General features: G+C 46.6%; 1 protein-coding gene across 17 annotated transcripts in view; it reads left to right on the top strand.

Moving 5' to 3' along the window:
• The first annotated feature begins 226 nt into the window (after positions 1 to 226).
• Positions 227 to 19,091, top strand: part of MYBPC1 (myosin binding protein C1) — a 323,873-nt gene continuing 305,008 nt past the window's right edge. For 7 of the 17 annotated variants that reach the window (XM_078675170.1, XM_078675161.1, XM_078675152.1 and 4 more), the window contains exon 1: positions 227 to 335. In XM_078675170.1, coding sequence (XP_078531296.1) covers positions 311 to 335 — 25 coding nt within the window. In that variant the 5' untranslated portion in view covers positions 227 to 310. The remainder of the gene's footprint in view (positions 336 to 19,091) is intronic. The other 10 variants (XM_078675274.1, XM_078675265.1, XM_078675256.1 and 7 more) reach the window with 4 other exon arrangements.

Genomic DNA, 19,091 nt, shown 5'->3' with positions numbered 1-19,091 from the left:
TGGCAGCATCGCTTTGATTCTTCTGTGTGATGCTGAATTTAGCACTTCAGAGATGCTCTCATCGGCCACATGAGATGCTGCAGAGATTCCTTCCCAAAGCCCTGGGAACAGAGGGGACAGGCGACAGATGTGAGGGCTCCTGGCCTCGGAGGCGGGCGGGGGCAGCCTGATTGATGTCCCGGTGCCGTATATAAAGTGCACTGATTGAGCAGCCCCGGTGCTGTCACGCTGATTCGCATCTCCCCACTGTCCCCCAGGGCCGGGCCGCGAGCCACTCTCTTCTTCTGAAGGGCCACTGCTCTTTGGGAATATGCCGGAACCCACGAAGAAAACAGGTGAGCCTGGCTCTCGGGGACTTTCCGTTATCAGTGCACCCTCTGCCGCGCATCACTGCCTCTTGCTGGGTGCAGCTCTCTGAGCTCGGTGACAGGTGTGCCGGGGCACTGACGGGTCTAGCTTCTTCTCTTGAGACAGGAGAGTCGGGTTTGGAGAACAGGTTGAGCCTAGTCTGGTTTTCGAAGGCCGGTGGCCCAGGGGTTGTGGGTGCTAGGGGCTCAGGAGAGCACTGACTGGTGTTCCAATGGTGTGGAACTTTCGGGGCTGTGGTAAAAGTGGGTCTGAAGGGTGTAGCTCTCAGGGGGTTTGGTGTACTGGTGGGTTGAGTCATTTCTGAAGGTGGGTTGGTTGCAGCTGAGGTATAAGAGGTTTTGAGTCATTTTCTGTAGGCGTAGGCTCAGTTTGGGCAACAGGTGAATCTGAGCTGCTTCATGATGGCGGCTAGCTTGTGCATCTGGGATACCTGTGATTTTGAGGTGTTTTCAGAGGACGGGTACCTTGGGAACTCGAAACAGGTCTGCCTTGTGCTGTTTTGTGAATGTAGGTCGGTTGATGTTTTGAGTACGTTCAGTTGTTTGTAGATCAATCTACCATTTGTTGAACTCGTTGAGTTAGACATCTACCTTTTTCTCAGTCCTTTCTTTCTCTCTCTGAAGATCGTTTCCCTTGAAGCTCCTACAAGTGTCACCAGAGACTATAAAATATAATGAATACACATATTAGCACAACCACAGCCACTAGATCCAGTGCCTTAACATGAAAGAATGAAATGAAGTGGTATGGCATAGCCAGTGCTTGAAATGGAAAAATAGAAGTGCAGGTACTTAGCAACAGATTACCTGCTTGTTTCCGAGAAGTGCTGGTACTCTCCAATTAAAAGTATTACGTCTCTCTTGAGAAGTGAATCTCTTGAGAAGTGCTGGTACTCTCCCTCTCAAATAATAAAAAACGGTCCGGTACTCAGTACCGGTCCATTTAAAGCACTGAGCATAGCATAAGTTCACATGCCATGATATACCATAACACAACATGCATATCGCATGAAAAATTCCAAAGCATGCGTAGCGTAGCTTACGTTTTATGTTTTTTTTACATTATAGCATAATAAGGCAAAGTCCAACTTAACATAGAACAACGTATCATATGGCATGACGTAGCTTGGGATCTTGTAGGGATAACTTATAACAAAGCAGAGGATAAGATTGCATATTAAAACAAATACATGTGTTATTTTAAATTAAATAGATGAAATGGCATTGCGACATTGATGCATTCTTTTCACAATTTATTAAATCAGAGATTGGCCCAACATTTGGAATATCTGTGTGCCTAATTTTACAATTTACTGCTGTAATGTAAACAAACGAAGTCTCATACCTGGCCCTCACATATGTTTTATAATTTCAAGCACGATTAAGAAGATTACTTTTGAAAAATTAAAATGTTTAACATTTGTAAAATTAGACATTTTAACTGGACTTTTAAACAGAACTCACGTTTCGCTGGTTTCAGCATTTTCTTAATTGTCGTAAAAGTATGCCCTCGTGGCAGCCATGACATCTAGAATTTAGTGCTTGTTTGGTGAAATATTTATCTGCCTTCTTACTGTTGGACATCTGTTAAATGCCCAAGTTCAGGCGATGACCTCCTGACCAGTGGGTTACAGATTCAAATTTAGGAAAAGTTGCCTCAGTCTTTTATCCTACATGTTTTCATCAAATGATGTACCGTTAAAGTGGGTAACATCTAACAAGTATCTTTAAACAGAAAATGTGCATTTGTAAAGGCATGTTCTCCTCGGGCCATCTTGGTGCTCAAAAACTGATCTTTATTGTTAACTAAATGGTACGAATTTTATCAACCTTGGAATGTCGAAATTTTGAGTGGCCCCTAAGAGATTTAAAACTGTGACCAAATGGATTGCTGATGTGGATTCATTAGACCAAGTGTCACTAGACCACTTGGCATCTCTTAATCACCAGGAGACCTTACGGTTTGAGATGTGACCAGTGTAATTGATCACTAATACTGCCCTTAAACGGCTGTCGTTGATACTGCTGTTGGGTCTCTCCTGCCAGCCCTCCACAGCCACTTACCACATGCTCCTTCCATGCAGACAGACACTTAGACACTTCTAAAGCACTCAAAGCGCTGGCAGATAAAGGACTGAAGCACAAGGAGATAATGTAATCTCCACAGGATCACACAGACGGTCAGGCAAGAAAGCGACCCGGATCTCCTGCTCCCACTGCCAACAACTTGCCGACTAGAATAGATCCAAGAGTAACCAAGTCTCCCTGGGGACAATTCCGTATTTTGACTCAGAATTCTCTTTATGAAATAAACGAAACATGCCAAACAACTGGGAATTTTTTTTTCATCAACTGTAATTATCTCATCATCAAGCACAAATCATTGATTTCTAGCCATCACAGAAAACTCGTATATTGGAAATGAATTCCTTGCATGTGCTGGTGAATAATATGGAAGATCCTGTGGAAGGAACCAACTGCAATACACTGCATGTCACGGTGAAGGCTGGCTTTGGACGAGCCTGTGCTCCTGGGCCCTTCCAGCTGCCGCAGCTTTCCATCTAGGTGTACGAACTGATGGCTTTGGCCCTTCTACATTTGAGCGGATTGCTGAATTCCAACATTGATCCTGAAACTTTCTAACACACCATGCCCTCTGCTCTGACTGCCACAGCCAGCCCTTGTAAAGTTTAGGTTGGGTTAGCAAAGTGATGGGAGCACCTACAGAAACTGCACCTACCTCCCTCCAGGCCGGTGACTTGCCTGATACAGTGTTTTTTCAAATTAATACAAAGTGACGGAAAAACTGCAGTATGATTCAACAGCAAACCTAGGCGCAGAATCCTTATGTGGAATCAGTTCTACAGTTCACGGGGAACAGCTCTCAGCTTGCATCTGCTGAATGTTTTTTTCTTCAACCATGGTTGGGGCAAGGGCTATAAACTTCAAAAGTTTAATAAATGTTACCCATTATGGTAGGCAACATTTGCCCCATTCCTCCAGTACTACTGGCTATGATTAGCTTCCCTGTATAAACTTTCTTGAGTTTTATCTATAAACACAGCCTGATGAAGAATTGGGAAGGGGTTCTATCAAGGAATAAAGACAAATGAAAAGTCTTTTTAACTAATGCAATTGATGCAGTGTGTTAATTTCTAGTATCAAGGCTACATTTCCATATTCATTGAGCGCACGTGATCTGTGCTCTTGTTGCTCCTATGCTGCTGGCACACAATGCTCCATGGCCTGCATACCCATAAATAGCCGCGCCAAATGCACTTATTAATACATGATCCTAATCCGGGCTATGAGAGCAAGAGCCGACACCTTTCTGAAGCATCTCGGTCCTAGGCAGCTGGTTCATGTCCTTGCTGACCGGCTTGCCATGCATCCCAGGAGACCCAATTAAAGAGATGTCTCAACAGTGGTTGGCACACGCTGTGCAGTCGTATTTTGGTCATTAATTAAAATCAAATCATGGCCAGGCTAAAAGACGCGAGGAAAAGAAGCTGTTTGAGGCACTCAGTTCAACAGTGTCTCAGTTCTGTCTGCACTTAATGATCTTTAATCTTTCCGTCAAGCATATTATGATGGCTGACACATGTTGTTTTAGTCACTCACCAAATTCTTGTACAACAGGTAATGAAACTGGGCGCTGACAAAATACGAAGTAGCTCCCATTGGAAAACAAGCTTTGCAAAAAGTATCAGTGGAGCTCTTGAACTGCATCAAGTCCTTCGGAACATCCATGAATCCCAGACAAGCATATGGTCAGTGTTTCACTTTTACATTACTCTGTACAGGTACCGTCCAGAAATGTTCTCCATTGGTTGGTCATACCTGGACAATTCCATCACACAGCATTTAGGTATTATCCAATTTGTTCTTACCTATGTATCTGAATAACAACTTTCTGGAAAAATCCATGACGACTTGACACACTTCTAACTTCTTTCATCAAGACTGCTCACTGCCAGAAACCTTTTGGCCCATCTTGGTATCAGAATGCTTTTCAGTCATTCACTGTGATACTGATCAATCAACGTAGCTATCAACCCCAAAAAGGCCTGAAGCGTCCCGTAGATGTACCACCTCAGCAAAGGGGATCGGAAAGCTGGGGCATAAAGTAGATTTCAAAATACTGCATATCATCCACATTGCTGGTGGTCTGATTGATGTTTGCAAACATATCTTCTGACCCTACACCAACTATCTAAAATTCCTAATTGCTAGATCCCTCTAATTGTCAAAATACGACTTCCATGTAAGTGTGCAGCTGATGGACCAAAATGCAATTCATATTGAGATCACATTCCACACCTGTCAGTTTTCACCCTGTATTGGTTGCTGGAATATTGGCAGGCGCCAGTAGGTAGTTATAGATAGGGACTTGTTTCTATTCAAAAAGTGTTTTTTCTTTTGCCAGTATCTTTTGGTGCAGTTTGACGAATCTTCGCAAAATTTGCAAAGCTATTGGCCCAATCACTTCAGCTGCTAGGGGGTCCCAAAATGCTTTTTCTTTAGACAGCTACAGCCTAACCTGCTGAACGGAATTACACCAAAGTTGGCAAAAAGGTAGCTGTTGGTTCAGAAAGCACTCTTGTTGTTAAATGGTGTAGATCCGATCAATAGCCTGTTATCTGATTGGCTGCCAACAGTTCCAACCAGGAAGTGTTGGCAGCCAACCGAGTCACAAGGAAAAAGGTTAAAAACCATAATAATTTAAGAAAAGGGGACAGGGTAGAAACAGCCTGACCCCCTAGGCCTGCTCAGGGGGTCCCACAGGGACCCCCAGGGCCCCAAAAAACAATGTTCAGTAATTGCAGGGAGCCACGCAGGCACCCCACAGCCCCGGGGACTGCCACCTCCCAGGGCTTTATTTTTTAAATGATTGCATGGGGGGGCTCCTGCCCCCCACCCCCACCAAGTTCCGGCGACCGCCACCTCCCCAGGGCTGATTATGTTAAATGCGGAGGGGCCACGCGGCCCCCCTCGTGGAGCCAAACATGGCACTGGAGAACAAAATCCCCCACAGCCGGCTTCAGCAATGTCCCGGGGTGCCCAACCCAGGGACATTGCAGTATGCTATGGGATGGCGGGAGCACTGGTCCTGACATCCCATAGCAAACAAGTGTTCCACTTTCAACAAGTGACAGCATTTTGCTCACACTTGTTCAAAGTGGAGCACTTTGCTTTTTACCCCCAAGGAGCTGCATGTCAGCAGCTCTCTGGGGGTAAAAGGTCTTGCCGGCTCCCACCTCCTGCGGGAGCCGGCTGGGACCGCGGGGCCTTCAGGCTCCCCTTGCAGCCTTCGACCAGCCGGCCATGCCCCGAGAGATGGGGTCCTCGTGCCAAAATCGGCCTGGGGAGGTGGGGCGCTCAGCCCCCTCCCTTGATTTTTTTCTTTTAAATGGCCTGGCCCTGGGAGATGGGATCCCTGGGGCCTCAAAATGTCCTGAGATTTGTTCAAGGGACGGGAGGCCACACAGTCCCCCTTCCTGAAATAAAAAATAGAAAGGAAGCCGGCCACTCGCCCGGAGGCCCCGCACCCTTTGTCAACTACTTTGGTTGGGGGGTGAAGCCCCCTTGGCTGCTGGGGGTCCTTAGGGGCCAACTACCTCTCCTGTGACCTCCAGTAAGTCTCACGCAGTGGGATTGCTAAGAGGTCTTCGGAGGCCACGCCCCCTGTATCCACCACTCTGCAAACACGCCCCTGGTGCACTACTGGTTCGGGATTAAGCCCACTTTATTCCTGGGGGTCCTTGGGGGCCAAGAAGCCCTTCTAGTTCCTCCTATACGTCCTAGGCACGGAATACCTAAGGCCCAGCCCCCTTTCTCCACCACTCTGCAAACAAGACTGTTAAAAAATCATAGAAATTCACTGAAAAAAACACAGGTTTCAGGCACGTTACAGTCAGAAATTAGCACATAAAAAACCTTAGAAATTCACTGGAAAAACCACAGGGTTCAGGGACGTTATAGTTAGAAATTAGCATTTGAAAAAACCTTAGAAACTCACTGAAAAAAACCACAGGTTACTATAATGTCTCTGTAATCTTTGGTTTTTTTCTGTAAAATTTCTAAGGTTTTTTAAATGCTAATTTCTAACTATAACGTCCCTGAAACCTGTGTTTTTTTTAGTATATATATATATATATATATATATATATATATATATATATATATATATATATATATATATATATATATATATATATATATATATATTTGTTTGGGTGAGGCGCAAACCCAAGCAGTCACAGACAGAGCATTGGCCGTTCATGTTAATATGGTCTAAACATAATAATGTTTTTTAAAATGAGTACGGGCACAACAAATTAAAGATACATGTTTGTGTTTCCCCGTTACTCAGTTTTAACGCATGGAGTGCCAATGAAGTCCTCCTTCTTTAACGGGGTCTATAGGGAACATACTATTTGTATGTGCACAAAAATGTCTTTAGTTCACATACAGCTTTCGCCTCAATTATATTTTGGGAGTTGGCTTCTGTTTGGGAAAGTGCCGATGATGAAACGGTGGGCAAATTGGTGAGTACCTCCCAACTGCTCCCAGGATGTTGCTTACGGGAGGCACTTCCTAAACACATCACAATTTTTTGTCTGAACACTTGTCAGCACCACTGTGGGAGGTCGGACCCATTTTAACTTTTTCAAAAGATACACATGGAGGGTCTATGAATAGACATCAAACCCTGTTCCACTGAAAAAAACAAAACGTGGGTCATCCCAAAAATATTTTATATTCATGTGTAATGTGCAAGAGGACTGTTGTTAGTATTGAGTGGAGGGTGACCTTTGGTTGCCTGATGTCCCTTCAAAGCTCTTCTTTGGTAAAATATAACAAAATCCCGTACCCGTGCCTAGCCCACCGAGTTGGGGTGTTTATGTTTGGGGAATAACCTGCCGCACTCAGTGCCTGTGTAATTATCCTCAGCATGTTATTCCATGATGTCAGTACGTAGAATTATATATCCACATCAGTTTTACACTTTGGAACTGGTGTTCATAATCACTCATTCTCACTGTGGAACACCACGACTAAAACAGAATGAGCGTACATGGAGGTCAGATGGGACTTTAAAGTATGTGGTGGCCAGTGGCATTGGCAAGGTTGTGAACACCACACAGAAGATGAGAACTTCCCACCGAAACCCTTCTCTCCAGTTTAAATGTCTAGATGTTGCTTTCTTGTGAAAACAAATTAAGGAACTAGCTAGGGTTGATACATACCATGAGGGTTTCCTGGCCAGGCGAGTTCACACTTTAAGAGGTGTTGGAGAAAGCCAATGAGGTATGACTGCACCTGGAACTGCCGGGACCGTGGCTACAGACAGTACTAACGAGGGGCGGGCCTTGTGCACCGTTATGAGAATGGGCAATAACTCTAGAATCAGTGTCTCCGCAACGTCTTCACACGTTTTGGGCACACACCAAGCACTTTTTCCCCAGATATACTCCATTAAGTTTTCACGGGCGACGTTTCAGGGGGAAAACCTGAAAGTGCAGGTTAGTTGCACAACAACTAAATATTTAGCTTTTGCACTTTTGCTGTACAACACATAATACCAATTCGGGCAGCAACTCGAGTTTCCTTTCGAATCAGGATTTACTATAAAACATGTGAAAGGGGACTGCGTAGCAACAAAATTTGCATTCACGCAAAAGCGTTTAACAGGTAAGGTTCAACCAAAAACGACAACACCTTGCAACTAATCGGAGTGTGAAGAACTGGGAGGGAGACCTATTTCAGTAGTGACTGGGATCAAAACAATGTCTCTGAAAATGGACCAAACACATATTGTGCCCCTTGCGCATTTTAAAAAAAAATCTGAATGCGCTGGCACCCCCTCCTCACTGCTCCCATGGTACGGCCACGCGCCCACGCGATGCTGGCTCGCGCTCAGCTGTCCGCCGTCATTCGTCGTTGCTAATGAATGTTGCGTAGAGCGTCCCGCCCTAGAAGTCAAGCCCATCAGAGCCTGTCAGTCACCTCCCGTGTGGGGGGGCTCTCTTGAATGCTGGCTGCATAACTCTTGGCGGCCGTCAAATGTTTGAAGCCAGACGCAGAGTTAAGCCATTTATGGGGACACTGCGGGTTGACGTCTCTCCTCGATGGAATGACAGCTGAGGGGTTTTGCCCTCAGAGGAGGGCAGCTTGTAAGTTAAAGCCTTGTTATTCCCTGTAGGCCACCGTGGTGATGGACTTCGATTTTCCTCGAGTAAATTCTGTAGTTATTATGTAGGGCTAGTAATAAAAACAGTTTAGGCAATACAGAAAAAAGTATGCATCCAAATTGTGCCAAGATTAGGCTACGAGAAACTAAGTGATCATGAGTTCCAAAAAATGTAAAAATGCAAATCTGGGTAACTGGGTGAGAATATAAAATATCACTGAATGTTTGCGGTGCTCTCATCCTCTACATATTTAAGACTCAAAGGTTGGACGCGCAGAGAGCAAGAAGTGGCAAACACGAAGAAAGAGCAAACAAATAAATGAAAATAGTCAAATTCTGTGCTCCCACCACGAGACACTGCTAAGAGAGGATATAGGTGTGTTATAAAGAATATATTCCATTGTCCAAGATGTGGACGGATTGGATTTTTAATTGGGGTGACCGCCTCACTCCAAGTCAATATGGACACTTTCTTCAGTCCTTACATATTCACGTACAAATCATTGATTTCAGGTGTGGTCGTCTCATTAGTTCACGAGAGGCAAAACAAGAATGCAACACCCAGAATGCACTAGGCCAGTGTTTCCCAAACTGTGGTCCGCGGACCCCCAGGGGTCCGTGACACATTCCCAGGGGTCCATAGGCAACAGTTTTAAAAGCACAGAAACGTTTCTTGTATAATTAGCAGCTTTCCAGCAACAATAAAAGTGTCAAGAGAATGCCAGTGATTAATGTACCTGCTGGAGCTGAGGAGAGTTTTGTTCAGTTGCAGCTTTGAATGAACTAATGTAGCACAGAGGGTTAATGTGCCTACTGCAAAGAATGTGTATCATGCATCTCAAAAAGCAGTATTTTATGTGCATAGGTTCGTGGTTACTGCTTTTGTCACAGCAATTCTTTCGTTACTGTGCACTTCATAAGTGACAATCGTAATCTAGCAGAGGGACCTATAAACTGTCATCAAAGAGCTGCTTGCAAACTGCATGGTACCAGTTAGTAACTTTTATTTTTTCCCAGTTATTCATTATCCTGATGCTGCTAAAAAGATTTATTTGGGTGGAAATACATTTTTAATGTTAAAGTCAGTGCTAGCCACTGTGTTATGTTCTGAATCCTGAGTTTGTGTTTTTCCAGACCGAGCACTCTTTAAACATTTTATATATACACTGATTTACATGTATGATTCAATGTCTCTATATGTGTGTGATGCAAAGTGCTCTGACATCCTACAATGGTATGAGAGATGCTATAAAACAAATGAAATACATGTGACAGAGGGGCTATTACTTCAATATAAAATACTAAGCGCCAGATGTACGTTCTGTTTTTATATGCGCGAACGGCTTCGCGAACCCATTTATGCATGCAAAAACCTATTGAGCCATGTACATAGCCTATTTCGCGAGTCACAATTTGTTTGCAACTCGCTAAATAGGTTTTGCAACTTGCTTTTTGGAAGGGGCATTCCCTTCCAAATAGGGAGTCTCAAAACCATGTACAAATGTTTTGCGGTCGCAAAACAGTCGCAATTACCACCTACTTCAAGTAGATGGTAATGCATTCGCAAATGGCAAGGGGTCCCCAGGGGACTACTTCCCCTTTGCAAATGCATGCAAAATTATTTTTTAAGGGCAGGCAGTGGTCCCAGGGACCTCTGCCTGCCCTTAGAAAATGAAACGAAAACGTTCCATTTTCTTTTTTTTTTTTTAAATGCATGGTAAACAGGCTGCATTTTTTAAAAAAACTGCTTTATTTAAAAGCAGTCCGAGACATGATTGTAATATAGTTGACAGTCTAGTAGCTGGGATGGGAGGAGCTAGATGGGCTGAGGGGAAGAGGAGGAGTCAGAACAGGATGAGGGCAGTTAGAGTAGGGACAGGGTCGAGACAAGTTGTATTAAATAAAGCTCTGACATATAAGAACCTGTGTCTGTGGTTCTTTGTAGCAGGATGCTACAACTGGCGACGAGGGTGGGATTTGCATGACTGCAACCCACAGAACCACCTGAATGTGCCCTGTCCCCTGCAGCGTTGAGAGAAGAGATCCGCTGCCGTGAGGTGCTGACACCTGGAGAAAGAAGCCAGCAGTAGGTGACCCTGACGCTCCAGCGTCGTTGGGGAGCACTGAGGGAGCCACTGCAGCGAGCGCTGAAACACTCGAGAAGGAGAAGCTGTTTCGCGCTAAAAGCGCGAGTCCCGCCGGATGCGTGCAACTTGGCACCTGTGAGAGAGCAGGAGTCGGGAGCCCACCCCGACCCTGTCCAGCGACCCCTAGAGCGAGACGAAGGTCCCCTGACGTGGAGGACGCCGTCCTCAAGAGCCTGGTAACAAGCGCTGCCAAGCGCGCTGAATTGAAAGCCCGGGTGCCGTTGGAGGTCGGAAAACCTCACGCCCGATGCGTGAGGTTTGGCATGCTGTCGGCGTAAGAGAGCAGGACCCCGCAAAGTAAGGCGGGAGCCCACCCCAACCTCACCTGACTGTAGCCTTGACCAGAGGGAGCCAAATCCGGAGCATGCTGACCCTGGGAGCAACTGCCGGTGAGTCCTGTGTGAAGAATCGGGTCGAATGAAGAGAGAGAAAGTAGTGCCTGCAGATAACCACGGCGGCCATCTTTGAGTCAGGCAACTTTTGGGACATCCTCCCTGTGCAAACTGTAGGCGGCCATTTTGAGGTCAGGCGAGCTGAGTTTCACAACAAGCATTGGCGAACATAACAGAAACAAGCATTGGCGGAGAACAAACAAGCATTGGCAAAGACCAAACAAGCATTGGCGAAGACCAAACAAGCATTGGCGAAGACCAAACAAGCATTGGCGAAGACCAAACAAGCATTGGTGAAGGTCAAACAAGCATTGGCGAAGGCCAAACAAGCACTGGCGAAGACCAAACAAGCATTGGCGAAGAACAAACAAGTACTGTCAAGAGCCAACAGACAAGCCGTGGCGAGTAGAAACCAACAAGCAGTGGCGAAAGGAAATAAACAAGCATTGGTACATGCAAGTCAACAAGCCTTGGTATGTGCAAATAAACATGCACTGGTAAATGCCAAGAAATAGGCATTGGTAAGGCAAATAAATAAGCGTGGATAACGGCGCGTGAACAACAATGAACAAGTCTTGGCAACCAAGACAGAAGAAGCACATGCAAACACGAGAGTGAATCAACTAACAAGCACGAGCAACCACAAGAGTGACTCACCAAACATGCATTGACAAAACAAATGTCAGCACGGGTGGAAACGCGAACATTGAGAAACGCAAGCGAATGCGCAGTGGCGAATGTAATGAAGTAACACGTGTCTATAAAATAAAAGAGGCACAAGCGAACACAAGGACCAAGCAAAGACAACAGCACAATGGAACAAGCATAAGCAAATGCAAGAGACAGATAAAGACGACACTGAGCACAAACCAAAGAGCGCCGAAGAGAGAAGAGCTGCTGGGCAGAACTGCAGAAGACCCAGAGGAGGGCAGTCCTACAGAGGACCCCGGAGAGAGTAGAACCACCCAAGTTCATTCACCGGCGCATACTGGGATGGTTACAAAGACTATCAATTTCTAAGCAAACGACCAGACCAAAGACCTTGACCAGAATCTCCCTCTCTCATGGCGGGAAGAGACGTAGCACAGCGGGTCACTCCAGACATTGAAGTACCGCCCCCAGCGGTGCGGACTGATGAGTGGATCTCGGATCTCAAACGACACTGGTGGCTCGAAGCTTTGGAAGATTTCTTAAAAGCCAATGGTGAGCAAAGAGAGAGAAAATGTCTGATACTACTCCTCCATCTGGTGGGTCCTGAGGGCCGCTGCCCAATCAGGACATTTTCCAAAGAGGATACAGATATCTACAAAAGACTCCAAAGGGAGCTCTGTGCCCATCTCAACGCACAGACAGATGTGGATCAGAATCGCATAGTTTTCAATACAGCACGACAGGAACCAGGCGAACCGTTGCCAAACTTCATCACTCGGTTACAAAGTCTGGTACGAGGCTGCCACTTCAACACTTTTACAAATGAGGATGCGGTTCGACTTCGGATCGTTGAAGGTTGCATAAACCCTGACACCAAGCGCAAGATCCTGCAAGGGCATTGGTCGTTAAAGGAAATCATCAAGAAGGCCAAAATTGGAATGCAGATAAAAGCAAGAGACGGATTCAAGGACGTGCACCTGAGAGCAAACCATCAAGATACCTGGGAAGATAGAACTCAGAAAACAAACAAAACTGAAAGGAGAGAGAGGGAAGGCAGACCAGCAAAAAGACAACGGGAAAGATACAGTGACAAAGAAAGTAACAAGGACTACTCAGAATCAGATGACTCAGAGTCAACCATCCAAAAGACAATTCCAAGGAGTTATTCACCCCACAGGAGTTCCTCAAGGAGTCATTCAAAAAGACAACGGGAAAGATACAGCGACAAAGAAAGTGACAAGGATTACTCAGAGTCAGACTCCTCAGTGTCCGACTACTCAAAGTCAACCAAGGATTACTCAGAGTCAGATGACTCAGAGTCAACCATCCAAAAGACAATTCCAAAGAATTATTCACCCCTCAAGAGTTCCTCAAGGAGTCATTCAAAGTATGACACACAGTACTCTGATGAGGAAAGAGCGTCAAGTGGGACAGATCGCACTCCTGGACAAGAGGGCATCCTGCACAACAAGTGGGAGAGAAAGACAAACCCTAGAAGAAGGGGTCGCACTGGTCAACACCTGAAGTCGGCGCAGGAACATCAGTCATCAAGCAGTGAAGACGAGTCCAAGGAAACATCTGGCAGGAGACCACATCACCTCCAGATCAGAGGTGTTAGAGCATCAAACAAGCGTGAAGGAGAAACAGGTCGCACACGACGGACTGATCCTCCACAGCAACGAACCAGAAAAGATCCATGCATCTTTGGCTCTCGCGACAACGAAGAAACGGAGAGGAAATCGTTTACTTCAGGCGAGAAGGACAAAGAGGCAAAAGCTTGGGATCAAGCACAAGGAACAAGCACAGGGTCATCAAACAAACCCCCAAATGAGACAGCATTGAAGATGCTCCAACAAAGGCACACGGAGAAGCATCTCAAAGACAATTCAAAGGGAAAGAGCAATTTGTCACGGACTACGGAATTCAAAAATCCATTACCCAAGACAGTTTCAAAGAAATGTTTGAGAAGGAATGGGAAGAAGGATCTCTCTGATGCGGAGCGCACATCCATCCAATCCTGGAAGTTGACAAAAGACTTCTCTGACCCAGAAAGCACGTCTATGGCCAGGAACTCCTCTGGTTCAGAGAGCGCGTCTGTCCGATCCTTTAAAAGGGGTATGGCCCGGACCTCCTCTGATTCAGAGAGCGCATCTGCCCGATCCTGGAAGTCGACAAAAGACTTCTCTGACCCAGAGAACATGTCTGTCCAATCCCGTGGGTCGACCAAGTCATGGTCCCGACAACAGACATGGCGTCAACCACCCGAACGCACCATGGAACCAAAGGACATCCTTCCCGTCAAGAGCAACATGTCACTCACTAAGGTCTCTGAATACTCAGTCACTCCACCGGACAACCTGTCATGTCAGTCACAAGTATATCCAGACACAGATCAGACACCGTCACCCCTGAAGGGGTCCGCAAGGCTGACTCACAGGACCTACAAAAGGAAAACAGAGACAGTGGACCTTAGTAACCGGATGGGAAAGGACCAGCCAGTCACTCCGCAAGGAAAGCCGGACGTGTCAGGAGAGAGGGATCATCAGATGAGAGAGACACATGCCTATGCACTGAAGCCGGACGTGTCAGTAGAGAAATATCATCAGATGAGAGAGAAACATGCCAATGCACCGATAGCTCACGAGCTCGCCAGACAACCCGAGGCCGTGAATGAGTTATCGAACCAAACCAAGACCGTCTCATCAGATAGCACCGTACTGTCTGGCATACATGACCCTGAATTGGAGGGCAGTGTTGCTCTCGACCGGACTAGCCAAAAGGAAGTAAGGGTAGATGCGGCGAATGAGTTACCGAACCAAACCAAGACAGTCTCATCAGGTAACACTGTACTGTCTGGTATACATGACTCTGAATTTGAGGGCAGTGTTGCCCTCGGCCGGACAAGACAAAAGGAAGCAAAAGTAGATGCGGGTGCTCGGAAGAGGACTGGAACATTATCCACTCGTGAAAGAGATCGAGCATCTGAACCAACCGTAGTTACACCACCGGAAGGAAACATGAGGACTGCGGACCATGAGAGTAAACAGTTTACACGCAACGTGGTCAAGAATGCCTTGATCAAGACAACAGAAAGATTGACCAAAGCCAAGCCCACCACTGATTCGACACTACTGAAGCTTGAAAAACAGGCCGTCCGCCGACCCGTGTGGTGGATTGAAGAATTGCGAACACTGAAGACATTAAGTTCATTTTGTTAAGAAAGGGGGAGATGTAATATAGTTTATTTATTTATTTTTATTTTTTTTTAAAACCTTTATTGTGCATCAAAAAAGAACAAATACGGGCCAATAACCAACCGGCCGGCCACGGATACGGTCAATGCACCAACGCATGCAACACGGTGACACAGTAACAGTTTGTCACGAAAAGCAAGCAGCCGAAAGTTACACTGTAAATCATAGCGTTACTGCGTCTCAGGATTAATAAAGGTTTGTTTTACGTTTTCTGGCAGGTAGGAAGGCCTACAGTCGCCATTGTAGCATAAACAAAGAAATCAAAAGAGCAGAGTCCGTGCAGGCATGTCGTAATAGTAATCACGATACTATCATGCAATCATAAAATCCAGGAGTAAGTCACATAGGCGGAAGAGCGGCTCTGAAATCGCACGCAGGATTATAGCAATCAACGTCATAAACAGTGCTCATCACCCCCCACCCACCAACTATCCCAAACACGGACCCAAGAGAAATTAAGAAAGGAAAAACAAAGGCAAAAAGAAAGAAAGCAAAAACAAGGTACCATAGAAACCGAAACCAAACTCAAACCCCATCCCCCAACCCCCACCCTACACGCATGCGGAGGCTATGGCCTACCCCCCCCCCAGCAGTGTGTCTGTCGCCCAATAAACCCGAAATATAGAATAAGAAGAGAGAAGAAAAAGGAAAGAATATAGATGACTTCTAAGATATAGGGAGTGAGAAGAGAGCAATCTAATCTATAACTCCCAGTAAGAAGAAAAGAGGGGGAGGAGCCAACCGGATACCAAATCTCTCGGACACCCCAACCATGCAGCCTCTCCTACCCTATACACCGTAACAAGAATAGAGAGTATACAGCACAAAAGAAGGTAGAGAGAGCACAGGTGTCGTATCAGTACACACTTAAGTGGCGTCCCATCCCGAATCCCCACCCGTCAATCAAACCCAAGTAATCATATCCCCCCATGTGGACCAGCATAAGCAGTGAGCTACAAGCATAACAGAAAACAAAGAGCTTCACATTAGCACACTGTAAAGAAACGCTTCAGTCCGAGACCTCGCCAGCCAGGAATGTACCATCCACCAAGGGAGTCCGCTACCCCTGGCCAGTCCGCACACGTCTCCCCAGCCAAAACCCTCGTGGGGCAACCTCCACCAGCAGAACAAAGGAACAAGATGGCCGCTCTCTGCAGGGAGTTGTTGTTCCGAGACAAAATGGACGGGTCCATTCCCGACAAGATCCATAAACCCCACGGATTAGTGTCAACAGGTACCCCCAATGGTGCAAAATAATCCGAGTCAGAAGCGAGGCAAACTCAGCGTGGGCAGGCAGACAAAGTAGACGCTGTGCCTGCGTCGCTAGTCCCGAAGGCAGCATAACCATGGCTGAAAGCATGAGCTTCGATGGAGGTGGAAACAGTGTAGCGCTGGTGGAGAAAGCGGGCATGAAATCACGGTCACCAACACTGCCGGAGAGATGAAGTGTGGAGCACTCATGCGGCAACAAAGTAGCCCGATCATGAGTCAGGATAGGTAAAGCGGTACACTGAGAAAAGCAAGCCCGCGGGGCACGAATCACCCCGGGCGCAACAGCCTCAAGTCTCTCGCACAGCGACAGAAAGCCTTCGCGCATTTCTGCCCGTAAGTTGTCGATGGCAGCAAGAATAGAGCCAGAGGTCAGAACGGCCGGGCGTTTCATCTGTTCCACAGTCACAGGCGCGGCCACCAAGACAGTACAGTGCCCGGGGTCCCGCAGCACAGTCCAGTTGTTATCCGGGGCAACGTTGGCAAGCAGTGCAGCCGGACCAGCCATCTTAGCCGCCCCACCGGGGAATATACCGGGGCGCGTGGGCGCAAGTATCCCAAAGCAAGAGGGACTTAGGACGTAATAGAAGCCACACGCAGGCAAAAAGGAACAGGAGCAGGCTTGTGGGGAGGCTAGGGTATGCAGACGCCGGCCACCACGGGGGGGGGGGCTCGGCGCCTCTCACCTGTAGATCCCGGCAGCAGAGGCACCAGTGAGAACCCCCGGTCGGCAGGCACACAATTTAGGGCAGGCGTAGCCCCTTAGCCGACAGCAGCGTCAATCAGGGCGCCAGGCTCGCTCCGCATGCAGAACCCCTCGCAGCTCCGGCAGTCGCCATGTCTGGATCTCAGCCTGTGCTTCGGTAACAGGGGAGAAACGAAATCAAATCCGCAAATCGCTCAAAATACAGCGGGTACTGAGGCAGGCATGGACATCGGGGGAGCAACAGGCAATTCAGCGCTCTTACGCCGTCCTCCCGCTAGTATGCCATGGCAGGAGAAAGCTCAGGATATCGTCGCGAGGAACCGAGATGTAATATAGTTGACAGTCTAGTAGCTGGGATGGGAGGAGCTAGATGGGCTGAGGGGAAGAGGAGGAGTCAGAACAGGATGAGGACAGTTAGAGTAGGGACAGGGTCGAGACAAGTTGTATTAAATAAAGCTCTGACATATAAGAACCTGTGTCTGTGGTTCTTTGTAGCAGGATGCTACAATGATGGCCTGCAGGGCCCAGCAGGCCACCATCCCTGGGAGGGCTGGCATTCCCAATGGGCTCGCAAATTGCGAGAGGCTCATTAATATTAATGAACCTCGCAAGCTGCGACCCCATTGGGAATCCCAAACAGTGTTAAACACACTGTTGTACACTTCATTTAGCGACTCGCAATTTGCCACTCGCAATTTGCCACTAGCAATGTGTCGCCAATTGTGAGGCGCTAAATGAAATGGTCGTACATCTGGCCTCAAAATCGTTAGTACTTTGAGTATTTGTTTTGTGTGAACACGTGTGTATTTTTTTAAAATTACTGTTTTAATTTTGAAATTTAACTCATACAAATTGCTTGGGGGTCCCCCGCTTCCAGTGGTGACTCAATGGGGGTCCTCAGGAGTCAAAAGTTTGGGAACTACTGCACTAGGCTATCAGGCAAAAGACCAGAACTGGAAAAAGTGTGTTTAATGTCATAGAAGGAGGTGGTCACCTTATTCTACACAAGTCAAGTTAAATGTAAATGCACATATAGTAAAGACTCTCAAATATGTATTGTCAATAAGCAATTATTCACAATAATGTACCTCATTATCTAATGTAGTAGCCTCAATGTACAGCATAGAAAAAAACATTAGGATTTTGTGTGAAAATGAAATAAACGTGCACGGTAGCCTTTGTGTATGCTGGTGTGAAAACCATGTTCTCTTGAATTGTATTCTGTAAAATCTTCAGTGAAAATACAAAGTATTGACTGGTACTAGCATTTACAGACTCTGGGTTTTATTTGAGGAGTCGCCGTTGCGTAGATGTTCTCAGCATTCAAGAGCTTTGTCCTTCAGGGAGGATCAGTCATTTGGCAACACAATATCTCCTGGACAGCTATTCACCTAACATAAACATGCAGATGAATTACTGCAAAACATACTTTTTGGAGGCGGTCATTAATTAGGCTAGCCGCAACACGTCCAGGAGCAGTCGGATGTTTCAGGAAATGGGAGATGGACAGTTGGGGTTCTGGCCAAATTTCCAGAAGAGATCCTTCTTGGCATGTCTTGCATCGCATTCACCTGGCAGCCAAAGACAGCCATCTGTCCTGTCCAATCAGGCAGCTCTGCCAGCAGATGTTGTGATCACTCACAGAGTATTTACAGCCTCGCTTAGTGGAGTGACTCGTTGACATAAATATGTTCACCTAACTAGGTGGATACAAAGTACTTCTCTGTGCCTTCTTGCTATTTGTAGGACTGTCAGATACCCTACAGACTTCCTCCTCCACTGCTAAGACATTATGCCTAAAGCAAAGGAACGTGCGAGTGCCAGTGCAGAAGTGTGTAATAATCCATACAACTGCCCCACAGTAGAAGATACAGAAAGCCCCCCCCCTCCCTGAGAAAACCTGGGTAGGTGAGTTCTTCCTCAGAGCGGACTAGTTAGTCTCATACCTTAACAACAGACAGCAGGTGGTGGCTTTGCCGCCTTTTAAGTCGAATGTGCGGAAAGTTGGGCAGGGGGTACCGCAGGGCTCGGCCACCAGCCCCATATTATTCTATCTGTACCTCCGCCCTCTGATCCTATTGATAAAATCTTTCGGCATCTCTGTGTTTAA

Source organism: Lissotriton helveticus, chromosome 1_1, assembly GCF_964261635.1.
Source record: "Lissotriton helveticus chromosome 1_1, aLisHel1.1, whole genome shotgun sequence".
Classification (NCBI taxonomy): domain Eukaryota; kingdom Metazoa; phylum Chordata; class Amphibia; order Caudata; family Salamandridae; genus Lissotriton; species Lissotriton helveticus.
Note: the sequence above shows the minus strand (reverse complement) of the source record. Positions and strands in the feature narration are given on the sequence as shown.